We start from the raw sequence: 13,696 nt of genomic DNA on the forward strand, positions 1-13,696 counted from the left end.
AGTAGAAAAAAGGCATTAGGAAGAATGACCTCCATAAGTTCCTAGCACAGTGTGCATCTTTTAGGCGCAGTGGAAACCACTATCTCATTCTATTATTGGAATAAATTGGAAAGAAAAATTTAACTGCCATGCTAATTGAAAATTGCACACTGAAGTGTCTGAACTGGAAAAAAAAATCTTGGCATCTCTGACAGGAGACTTCAATTATGTTAGGTTAAGTCAATGCCTATCTAGAAGATCAAAGCTTCTTGTTAACATTTCAAGTAGTAATTTCTAAGACCACAAAGGTGGAAGGATACAAGGAAGTACTGGAAGGTACTGTTCATTTCCTTTCTTAGTGGAATAACCCATGCTGCATCATCATCAGTAACACGCTTAGGCCTCTCCAATTTAAAGAAGTAACAAAAAAGAACTTAATAAGGGTAACAAAAATGTTTTCAGTTTTATAATAACACTCCCTAACCTGGGCTGGGAGGCATATTATTGTACTGCAGTAGCAGCAGAGTTGATGGAGAAAACTATCTATGCATTTTTGAATTGTTGAGGGCTACAAAGTTTGGTAATAATTCTATCCACATTGTATGTAAAAGGTAAAGGTAAAGGTTCCCTTCACACATATGTGCTAGTCGTTCCTGACTCCAGGGGGTGGTGCTCATCTTCATTTCAAAGCCGAAGAGCCAGCGCTGTCAGAAGACGTCTCCGTGGTCATGTGGCCAGCATGACTAAATGCCGAAGGCGCATGGAACGCTGTTACCAAAGTGGTCCCTATTTTTCTACTTACATTTTTACATGCTTTCAAACTGCTAGGATGGCAGAAGCTGGGACAAGTAACGGAAGCTCACTCCATTACGTGGCACTAGGGATTCGAACCACCGAACTGCTGACCCTTCTGATTGACAAACTCAGCATCTTAGCCACTGAGCCACCACATCCTATGTACTCATACATAGTGGAATACAGCTGCATGATATAGTACTGTTGTGAATCAAAGCAAAATTCAACAGTCAGCACTTTTTCAGGGATTCCAAAGAAACAGAAAGTTCTCAGAGGGAAAATGGTCATTCTTTCATCCCAAAAAGAAAAGGATGTTTCTTGAAATACTTGCAGTTCATTTTGGTTGCAGATTCATTGTTTCATCCAGGATCGGCTCTCAGAATTTCTCTGGTAACCTTGTCTGAAAGAACATTATCCCGAGAGAAAGACATGGATTCTACATCCTTGAAGCCTTGTATTCTTTCTGAATGTTTGCTTCTTGGAAATAACAGTGGAGCGAATTTTTGCCTGTTTGAGGATTTTTCATTTAGTATTACATGTTTTTGGTTTGCATGTTTTTCATAGTATATTTGTAGTATGTCTGCCACTTAATGCAAAAGGAAATTCAATAGTAGTAACATATTCTGTCTGCCTTCCAACCTTGCTTTTCTACTTAAAATAACAAACACAGGACTTTTTTTAAAAAGTGCATATCTGGTTGAACTGGAAATGATAATTCTCTAGAGATAGATACGCTTGACCTTGTTGTCATATGTTCCAGTGAGCAGTCCCTTATCAGTTGCATGTTGGAACTTAAGTAAAAGGTGTAATCAATTTAAATTTATTGCAAAATATCAATCAAGTAAGAACCAAATATCCTACCCTGGCAAAGTCTTGTGCAGCCGTGCAAACAGATGCATTAATATCCCAGTATCGGCACAAGGCAATTTGGTGCCTGAGGTTCCAGAATACACACAGGTTCCTCCCTGCCGGGTTTTACCTGATTTTCAGATTCTTTTAATTAAAGAGCAGATTAAATGGGGAGCTGTCAGCTGCATCTATTTTTCCAAGACTGCACTTGGCAAAGTCCAAGTATTTTCCCTAGATAATAAAAGGTGATGGCTGCAATTCAGTGGTTCATTTGGAAAAGTGTTCATCTCTCTGGAAGAAAAGATATAGCTGATTAAGAAGGAAATCCCCAGCAGTCTGGGCATTTTATGACTGCCTATGTCCCCTGCAAGAGTTATTTCATAAAGAAGCAAGTACTCCATGACTCTGTCACTCCATGACAGCGAACTCATAACTGACTCTTCAAATCTGGTTACCTGATGTAATATACTTCCAAATTTAAAATGCACTGACAAGTTAAAAAAGGGATAACAATTGGTCACTAATGCTCAGGCAACATGACAAAATAGGCTTGTCCTGCCTGCCTTTGCATGCCTTCTATTTCAGAGCAACAGTCTGGAAGAACAGAATATTGATTGTCTTGGGGGGTAGGAGAATATAGTTTTATTTTTACCTTTTTGCTCAAGGAGATAGAGAATAGCAGCCAGCCAGATACAAACTCTTCTATCAATTGTCTGAGGGAGATTGGTGGTTAAGAAGTTTGATATCTATCTCTCTCTATCTCTCTCTATCTCTCTATCTTTTGTTATCTCATCTATCTATCTATCTGTCTGTCTGTCTGTCTGTCTGTCTGTCTGTCTGTCTGTCTGTCTGTCCGTCCGTCCGTCCGTCCGTCCGTCCATCCATCCATCCATCCATCTCATCATCTATCTCTCTATCTCTATCTCTCTATCGTTTCTCTCTCTCCCTTCCATTCTTCTATCTTTCTATCTCTATCTCTCTACCTTCAACATCATCACCATGTGTCCATGCCCATGTTCCATGTCTATGTCTATCTATAAATAAACTAAACATTAATTGAAATTTTCTATTTATTTTCATTCTATAGACGGAACCAGCTCCTTGTAGTCTCCTCACGGTAAAGATCATAAAAATCAAGAACCTCCGGAAAGCAGATCTATGTGAGTTCCTCAACTTACCTTTTGGTTAGAATTATAAAGGAGAAAAAGATCACAAGGAAGTTGAAATAGGGTATGATAAATCAGCAGTCATTTTTAAAGCTAAATGTACATGATTAGGCCAATAATTATTTCTACTTTTGGAAATCTCATATGAAGATTATATATGCAAATGCTGAAAACTGATGGGATTAGTACCAATGTGACATGTCACGATATGTTGTAAGTTCATGACATTTCAGCCATTAAGGCAATCTATTATCTATGTTTGGTCAATATCATTAAAAATGGACAGCAAATATTTATGAAGTATTTATTTTTACAATATTTATTGTGCATCCTAATCTTAATCGAGTCTGGGGTAAACAATAAAGTTAGAAACAAATGCATTAAACACATATATAAATAATAGAAACTATAAAGAGATCATAGGCCCCATTCACTAATCTAAGAGCCAAGTAACATCTGCAGGATGAGTAAAAAAAATCTTAACTGATAATAAATCACAATAATATTAACGTGACACCATCCATTTCATGTCATCATCACACACATTGCTTTACAATGTCTGATGCAAGTATGTAGTTACATTGTTTATATAATGATATCATTCCACATATTATTTGTTTAACAACTTTCTGTAGATGCCTATCATAGGTAACATTTTCCCATCGATATGTACATTTTCATTTTTCATTAAACAGTAAAGGTCAAAGTAGTTTTTAATGCTTCACTGCTTTATAAGATTTGGGGGAAATGGACAATAAATCCACCTTAAGATTCATGAGAGGGTTTGAAAAGTGTTTCCAATTTCGTCCAAAACTTTTATCCAAAAGTAATAATTAAACAACACCATCAACTAAAGTGCTAATTTGTATAGGAATGATTAGAAAAAAATATTCAATAAATGCACTTTTACTAAATAATTTAGTAAACAAAAACAATATCCTAAATTTTGTTTTAAATATATTATGGGGAGGTACAGGTGCCACGTACAAACACATCAAACTTCTGTGTGTACCATGCTACCAATTCTTCATGAGATATGCAGAACCAATTTAGCAGAAATGCTACTATAATGAATGCTAAAGCCATAAGTGCCTTAAGCAAATAGCACTTAAGAGCTTTTTTCCCCATTTATTCTTAGCTTAATCTAAGGATAAGTCACGCTGGTCATGCTGACAGAATTTAGTAGCTATTATCTCCTAATATTAGATGTAATGGCCAATCACACTTAAGTTGGTCAAGGAATGATTAGGATGTTTTATGAACAGCAAAAAATGTGAGCCTCTCAGAACCTCAAAACTCTGACTAAATGAAATTCCTCCAGCTGACTATGGAGAGGGATTAAAAAATTAACAGGTGGTTGGTAGGACAGAAGTGAATTGCTAAAGCTATTCCATAAACAGTGGTTGCCTAAATGTTCTGAGTCTTCTACCTTACTTTTCAGTCCCTTGGAGAGCATGAGACAAAGCAAAAAAACCCAAGGACGATTAATTCTCCCAAATCTGTCTCTAGTAATGTCTATTCCAATCCCAGTACTGCAAATATTTTTTTCTTCAAAATTCCTCCAACGTCCCAAGAAAGGAAAAGTAAGAAAATGCACTTCCTAATCCAGGAAGTGATGATCTCGCAGCCAACCTTGTGGTATCTGGGAAGCTCTCGGAAATGTTTGACTGAGCCACATGTGATTATGAGCAGGCAACAGGCTCACTAGGTCATCATGTGCATAAAATTATTATCTCCTAGTGATGGAATAATGGTATTTCTGTATGCAAGCTAATTTGTTCTTAATTAAACAAACAAATAAAATTACTGTTGAATAGACAAGTAAGGATGGAGTATAAACACCTACAGTGTATGTCTGGAATATAACTGTGAGTCTGCTATTGAAAATACCAATACATCAAGTTTTCCATTATATCAACAACTAAAGTCAACAAAACTTCCAGTGACCTCTGGTCCCAAAAAGCTTGACAAATTGCAACAATTTGTCATGGGGTGCATTTTAAGAACTTATTGAAGTACATTTTCCTATGGAAAAGTTTCTTACAAGCATGAACATGTTATTTAGAAAAGTCCCTAAAACAATGCATACCTTTGGAGCACTAAGGAAAGACATTTTTATGCAAACTTTTTCTGCTAAGTTTGTAAACAGGCACGAATGAGAACACATGATGAGTCAGGTAGCACATTCAGTGAAAATCCCATTGACAGATCCACCCATCCATATGGAAATGTAAGCTTCCATGACTAAGTATAATTTTCTTCCTGTATGTAATCCTTCTGTGTGGAAACAGATTTTGATGTGGCTTGCATTAAACGACGTGCTGGTTCCACCCAAATATGTTTTGTGGTGTTATTGACATTTGAAGAAACATCATGCTAATTTGAATATTTGAATCAGCTGCCTCTAGGATTAACTATTTCAATTTGGCTCTATTAAACGTTTGATAGCATTTTGGCAAATATATATCTTTACATATCTATATATCTTTATATATCTTTATATATCTATATATCTTTATCTCTCTCTCTCTCTCTCTCTCTCTCTCTCTCTCTCTCTCTCTCTCTCTCTCTCTCTCTCTCTTTCTTTATCTATCTATCTATCTATCTATCTATCTATCTATCTATCTATCTATCTATCTATCTATCTATCTATCTGTTATATTTATGCTGATAAATAAATAAAGGGAGACTAGTATAGATCTATTTCAAGCTATTTAGCTCTCATCAGCTAGCCACACCCTTACTGGGAATCGAACTTGGGGGGGGGGGTGTATTTCAATTTAGCTGTTTTAAAAAGAAAAACTATATAGATGATAGATAGATAGATAGATAGATAGATAAATAGATAGATAGATAGATAGATAGATAGTTTTATGTGTATGTGTATTTATATATATACACATACACGTATACACATACACATACATACATACATACATACATACATACATACATACATATATATATATACACCCCCCCAAGTTTCAAGATATTCTTCACTGTACCAAATATATATTACATAGCATAAGCTACTTTCTTAGAAGAGGAAACAATAAATTGCCTCCCCTCCAAATATGAACATTTAATAAAGGGATATTCCTAAAGTACATGTGTGTAAAAAAATCATAATGACAGATGTCACTGTGCTTTCAAATCCCTGCCATTTTTTGACACATACAATGAACCCCCCCCACTACCATTTCCTAAAATATTTACGTGTTCAGTAACACAAAACGTTGCCTAATATGTGTGACAAAAAGAGAGAGGGCTGACCAGAATGCCAAGTTTGTCTTCTTCCAAAAGGAGGTCATGAGTGTTCTTTAACATTTATACTTGCAAATTGATAAACTCATCTATAAATAATACTTAGGCTAATTTATAGAGAGACAAACTCACCGATAATTATAATTTAAAAATTAATTGGGAGGTAGGTTAACAAGGTAACCTAAGTACATGAGAATTGTTTGGGTGAGCAATTTGAAGCCCCTTCCATTCTTTTCAAAGCATGCTTTGAGGCTCCTTTGCTTGACTTACCAAATGCTAAACTACTCTCCATAATTTACCTTGAGCCTTGTGGTAAGCCAGATCACGGGTGATTTACCCGTGGTTCGTCCGTATGACACGTGAAACTAGAAAACTGGGTTGACTAATTGGCTCAATTAATCTTAGTTAAGGAACGAGCCTTCTGGAGGGGCTGCATAGATAAAGTACATTTGGAATGATGCACATGGCAGAGGCAATTCATAAGAGTATGTGCAAAAACACTGTGGGGTCCTTGGTGCTCTCTGAGCTTGGTGGTTTTTTTTTGAAGTTTTATTACCAAACTAGGTAACATCATCAGTGCTAGAAGGGTTTGCTCTTATTTGTATATACTAGTGGCTTGCCCTGTCAGTATTGGTGGGAAAGTTCTTGATGGTTCCTTGATTAGGCTGTTTACTGTTAGCTTGTTTGTCTTCATTGATAGTTCCTTGATTTCATATTTTTTAAAAAGAGGAAAAAATCATAGTTAGTGGTATCATGGGAATACTACTTGTATTCTCGGATAAATGGAGGACATCTTCAAAGAGCTATCTGACTGTTGATAGCTGTCACTTTGCAAAGCAACCCTCCTTAAAGTTTTGAGAAAGTTACATGTTTGGAAGGCTTCCTGGATTTCTTGTTGTTCTTGTTGGTTTCCTGTGCTTGTCTACATGAATATGTACACACTTCCATAGACGGAAATCTCATTATTTAATCAGCAGTCTCAAAATTTTCCGAGGTCACACTGCCTCAGTTGCTTTGAAAAGAGACATTTTGCTTATGCCTTCTCTTTGAAATCTTTTGCATGGCCATGCATCTCCGAACTACTCTTTTGGATTCCTTGGGAAATTACAGTCTATTTGTCCCAGTTCTACCTGGATACCTTTCAGCTAGTCTTTGCAATGAGATTGAAATATATTCTATTCAACAACCTATCACAGCACATAGTCATCTTCTCGCTTACTGATACTGCTGTTCTTTGCAAACAAGTAACTTTTTTTAAAAATGCAGATTTCAATAGAATCTGTTGAAGCAAATGACTCTTGATTACAATCAATTACAAGTTGTTGCTTGTATAATGTAGCAAACATGTGATCATCACTAACTCTTCTGAGTTTTATAAAAAATTGAATGCCCAATCCCATCAAAAATTATAGCTGTAAATACGAAGGAGGTGCTTTTCCTTAAAAGAAATGCAGTACCCTAAACATGGAAATGTGTATAGTGTAAAGAACAGAAAGCAACTTCCAGACAACAGGAATTATTTGTGAACCAGTTTGGCCAGCTAAAGTAGCATTCCCTGCTGGAAGTATTGAAATTTGCATTTGGAATTTAAAATATAGGTTGCATTTTGAATATTAGGCTGTTTTTCTTACAATGGATCCATCCAGGGATCCTGCTGAAAGTATTGAAATTTTACATTTGGAATTTAAAATATAGGTTGCATTTTGACTATTAAGTTGTTTTTCTTACAATGGATCCATCCAGGGAAGCTCTTATTATAATGTCAACTATTTGATCATTATGTGACAGACATTATGCTTCTCTAAGCTTTTTAAAATCACAGTATTTGTGAAATTCATATAGATCCAAGCCATCACACTGACTTAACTGACCGAATTTACTTAAAGAATGGGTCCAAAATCCAGGAACCATTACTCCATTGGGAAATGAAATTTGCCAAAGTTGTAGCTGTTTCAGAATAGCTGTGTCACTACATGGCCATGGATAGTCATAGTTGTTCACAAGATGGAGCAGCATATCCCTGCTCTTCCGGTAAAATTTGAAATTGCTTAACTGTGGAGTTGATGAAGAAAGGACCAGGAAAGGACTTGGATGCCTAGTGGCAAGATAGGGATAGCTATGGGATGGGCACTGGAAATCCCTAGGTAGGCTCTGGAGGAAGGGGGCTCTTGAGACCAGGTTGGGACGAAGAGTGCGGTATTTGAAGGACATAGTCAGTATTCTGCTTCCTATAGTAGACTGATAGGCCATAGATCATGTCTTTGATCAATCACTAAGCCAGTCAAAACTATCTTTATAAAAAGATTTACAATTTCTTTGCTTACCTTAGAAATGATACCTTGTGATTCTACTTGGGGAATGCTACTTTTCAATTCCTGTGGTATTTAGAAGTTACAAGATTGATTGGTTTCATCTATTACTTAGATAAATTATGTAAGAAGATCTTGATCATTTCCTGCTCCTCAATTCAGGAGGAAAAATATTCCTCCCTACATCCTATCTACTTTAACAGATTAACAGATTAACAGAGTTGGAAGGGACATTACAGATCATCTAGTGCAACTAAAGCAGGAGACCCTACACCATTTCTGACAAATGGCAGTCCAATCTCTTCTTAAAAGTCTCAAGTGATGAAGCTCCCACAACTTCCAAGGGCAAGCTGTTCCATCAGTTGATTGTTCTAACTGTCAGAAAGTTCCTCCTTATTTCTAGGTAGAATATCTCCTTGGTCAGTTTCCATCCATTATTCCTTGTCTGGCCTTCAGGTGCTTTGGAAAATAGCTTGACCCCCTTCTCTCTGTGGCAGCCCCTCAAATATTGGAACACTGCTATCATGTCTCCCCTGGTCCTTCTTTTCACTAGACTAGCCATGCCAGTTCCCATAACTATTCTTCATATGTTTTAGCCTCCAGACTCATAATTGTCTTTGTTGCTCTTCTCTGCACTTTTTCTAGACTCTCAATATCTTTTTTATAGTGTGGTGACCAGAACTGGATGCAGTACTCTAGGTGTGATCTTACTAGGTCTTTATAAAGTGGTATTAGTACCTCACTTGATCTTGATTGTATACCTCTGTTAATGCTTGTCTGTCTGTCTGTCTGTCTGTCTGTCTGTCTGTCTGTCTGTCTGTCTGTCTGTCTGTCTGTCTGTCTGTCTATCTATCTATCTATCTATCTATCTATCTATCTATCTATCTATCTATCTATCTATCTATCTATCTATCTATCTATCTATCATCTATCTTCCTACCTATCTTCCCTTCTCATGAATAAACATGTCTCCCCTGGTCCTTCTTTTCACTAGACTAGCCATGCCAGTTCCCATAACTATTCTTCATATGTTTTAGCCTCCAGACTCATAATTGTCTTTGTTGCTCTTCTCTGCACTTTTTCTAGACTCTCAATATCTTTTTTATAGTGTGGTGACCAGAACTGGATGCAGTACTCTAGGTGTGATCTTACTAGGTCTTTATAAAGTGGTATTAGTACCTCACTTGATCTTGATTGTATACCTCTGTTAATGCTTGTCTGTCTGTCTGTCTGTCTGTCTGTCTGTCTGTCTGTCTGTCTGTCTGTCTGTCTGTCTGTCTGTCTATCTATCTATCTATCTTTCTATCTATCTATCTATCTATCTATCTATCTATCTATCTATCTATCTATCTATCTATCTATCTATCTATCTATCTATCTATCTATCATCTATCTTCCTACCTATCTTCCCTTCTCATGAATAAACAGTGAATGAAAAATATGTTTGCTTCCCTTTCATAAACATGTAACAAATAATAAGTTGCATCTCTCTGTTGTAATATAATAATGTTAGGATTGAAATGAAAAGAAATGATGAGTTTTACAAGTTTTAACTGGACAAGTAAAGAACCTGGGAACCGAAATGGAGGGGAGCACTTTGGTTACATAACAAATGTATTTATTTGGTCAAGATAATGGAAACGAAGTTCACCAAAGTAGATTTAATGCGGTGGCAGGTAATCCATAGGAGCCCTGGTGGCACAGTGGTTAAAGTGCAATGCTTCTACATTGTAAGCCATCTAGAGAATACTGTAAAGCCTAAATGCTAATGCTATTGCTATATTCAGACTTAACTCAAGTTGTTTGAAGTACTTCAAAAAAGTTCTGTTTCCTAATTATTCAAAAACTGCAACAACATGTTTCCTGCCACTCAGTTGGCAAAACATGTGATTTCAAAAAAACCCACACAAGCTTGAAGATGGCACTCTCTGGATTTAATGATAGTCAGAAGCCATCTACTTCTGAAGGCACACTGTAACATCATCATGCTGGTTACAACACTGGCCACAATATAAATGCATTGAATTGAGTTTATTATATATAGTTCATTTTAGTCATTAGGACAAAAGATCAGCCTTCTTCAGATGGTTTGCTTGGGATAGGCTTTACTTAAGTCCTAGTTTTATGTGTTCATACAAGCTCCTTTCGAAAACATATATTTACAGTTATTCTGAAATAGATAACTTTGGCATTCTGTTGACTTTTAGTTAGAAAAGTTAGAAATACAGTAGTTTGAGATTTTAATCCTGAGGCTCCATTGTGGCTCTTATGGGCAATAATAGGCATATGGATTTTACTTTTATTGTCCACCTGCTTATTTCCTTTTTGAAATTTAAAAATACCTTTGTCCTTTCTTTTCTCTCCTAATTTTTCATGGAGATACACATGGGCTCTTGGGAAAGTTTCTTTAAAATTCATCTGTAGAGTGAGGACGCTGGTGTGTATATTTTGTGAAATGATGAACACTTACCTGAAAACCATTTTGTCCTTAGGACATCCTCTAAAATTCCATTTGTTCTTACTGGCTCAAAACATTTGGCAGATACCCGAGAGCTTAGTGATTGCAACCATTATACTTCCTTGATGATAAATGAATTCTACTATTAGAGATTAGCATAATACATATGCTTCTTCTGATTCTTGGCCTACATACTTTAGTTCACCTAAAGCCTGGGTAATGAGGAAATAGAGAATTCCATGTGATCAGACTTGATTAAGGAGTGACACATAATTAGGAAACAGAGATGACACAATATTAAAGTGAGCTGTGGAGGCAGATGGATGGACAGGTTGTGCTTGAAGGATCTCAACAGGATTGATTATTAACATGGTTGAAAAGTGAAAAAGAATTTACTCACATTCTATCTCAAAAGATTATTTGATTTTTCATTCCTCCCACCTTTTTTTTTTCAGGATATGGCAAAACTAGTTTGCTTTTACACCTGCCTTTTAAATCTAGATCTTAACCTATAGGTCTGTTTGGAAATACGGTGCATCTTATTTTTCTCTAGGTATGTCACAGGACTCTTTCCCCAACCAACAAGAGTCACTTGGTAGTGAAATGGAAAGTGCCTAAATTTTATAAAAGCAAATAAATAAATAAATATTTCCCTTAACCCTTTGACATATTTTTCCTCCCTATCAATCTGTTGAACCTCGCTTCTGAAAATACTCAACATTTGATTTGTAGATAGAACATCCATCACATCCATCATATATACTCACAGATATTGTGGCTGATTCATGGATTTTATATTGGATTTCACTTCTACTGTTTAGGCTGATATATCCATAAGTTGATGACCCATTCAAACATTCTGGAGAGTCAACATTTTTATTATTTTTTAGAATTATATAATATCTTCATGAGTTCAGGGAACTGAATGTAGAATTCTGTGACTTGGGACTGTCAGAACTTTTTCTGCCCACTAAATATTTACTTTTTCTGGGTATCAGTCCTTCAACAGAACAGGGTTGTTGCTTATCTGTGAGTTATATATCCATTGCTTCTGGATTTATTTCCAGGTTCATGCTTAGTCACATTCATGAAGGGATGACAGTTGGGTGGAAAGATTAGAGACACAGAGAGATTTCTTATTTTAAGAAATAACTTAGTAATAGCGATAGTACTTAGACTTATATACTACTTCACAGTGCTTTATAGCCTTCTCTAAGCTATATTGCCTCCAACAATCTGTGCCCTCACTTTACCGACTTCGCAAGGATAGAAGGCTGAGTCAACTTTGAGCTGGTGAGTCTCAAACTGCTGAACTGCAGGCAACAGGCAGTCAGCAGAAGTAGCCTGCAGTACTGCATTCTAACCACTGCACCATCATGGCTGTTGATAATAACAAATTGTGTTAGAATGTTTTTAGCGTGTCACCAAGTATGATATAGCTTTTCAGGGAAATTGGAGATAGTTTAATTTCTCTGTTGAGTTAATATAAAATGGGTGAAAGCAAAGGAGCCTTATAATCAGCATGCCAGCATGTGGGATTCCATTATGTACTACAAATCCTAATTCAAATTAATATTGGTTTTATCATCGACTTTTTGATTACTCCATTAAAAAAAAAGTCCATGTCAGGTAAAAGGAACCAGAAAGGGCATGATGAACTGATCAGATCAGTATGTCTTTTTGATACTCATTTAGAGAAAGGAATCTTGCCAGACTGAAGTACAAGTACTAGGTAAATACTGCACAGTTTAGGGAGGGTCTCTCTTCAGCCTCTTGCTCCCCACAAAAGACTCAAGGCTATTCACTCTTTTCAACACACTGTCAGATTTCACCAACGTGACCTATGACAAAAAGATTGTCACCTGAATGTTTTTGCTTTTGTTTTTCCGGTTATGCAGCACAATTATGCCCCAGCCTTGCAAGTAGGAGTGATAATTAGTACCTTGTTTAATAGTCTTAGTTAAACATCTATGAAGCCATAAAGTATAAGGTGCTCAGCCTTATACATTCTATTGCCCAAGAATGATCCTCAGGTTGTGATGGTAATTTATGTTCATGAAGAGTATTTTTCTATAGGGAATATGAACTATCCCTACCTGACATATGGGGGAAAATCTGTCTTTTGTATATCTTATAAAGTCTGAGAACACTAGTGTCCATTTTGCATTTCCATGCAAGTGTGTTTCTCCATTAAGTTTCTAACAAACACACACACACACACACACACACACGTATGTATGTATGTATGTATGTATGTATGTATGTATGTATGTATGTATTTAGAGTCACAACCCCTGGTATGCCCAAATATGGGAGGAAGTTTACTGCTTCCATTCTCTGTCTCTCCCTTTATTTATTTATCAGCACAAATACAACACACACACACACACATACATACATACATACATACATATATATATTAGCTCTCTAATCTTACAAATATTAAGTTTATCATGCCTAGTATTAAAGTATGCTGTTGAGTCCTTATCCTTAACATCTATTTTATTTGGTTTTATCCAAGAAGACTGTAAGCAAACATTCTTCTCTGAAACCACAGGAGCTTGCTTAGGTATCTGGTTTCTTGCATTCACATTGAGTTGTGTTTTGATTTATAAGCATTGAAGGTTCTTAGCTCAAGAATCATTTCGTTGTTGTTGTTCCAGAAATAAGATCTAGGTACATAGACAACTTTACTAATTTACTTGTCTTCTTATCCGATTAATTTAAGGCAAAATTAATTATGAGGATAGAAGTAGGTGTTTGCTTGATTACAAAGCCAAATCCAGTCATTTATCTCACAACAATTCACTGTAAATACCCAAAGCATAAAGTTGGCCCAGTTTTGAAAGATGCCACTCAAAGGATAAATACAGTAG

General features: G+C 36.2%; 1 protein-coding gene across 1 annotated transcript in view; it reads left to right on the plus strand.

Moving 5' to 3' along the window:
• Window positions 1–13,696, plus strand: part of LOC148049684 (cytosolic phospholipase A2 epsilon-like) — a 47,429-nt gene that overhangs the window by 2,304 nt on the left and 31,429 nt on the right. The window contains exon 2 of the mRNA XM_087723949.1: window positions 2,711–2,783. Coding sequence (XP_087580075.1) covers window positions 2,711–2,783 — 73 coding nt within the window. The remainder of the gene's footprint in view (window positions 1–2,710; window positions 2,784–13,696) is intronic.

This window comes from Thamnophis sirtalis, unplaced genomic scaffold (assembly GCF_051295495.1).
Source record: "Thamnophis sirtalis isolate CommonGarterSnake01/CBP01778 unplaced genomic scaffold, rThaSir2_p1.2 scaffold_1, whole genome shotgun sequence".
NCBI lineage: Eukaryota > Metazoa > Chordata > Lepidosauria > Squamata > Natricidae > Thamnophis > Thamnophis sirtalis.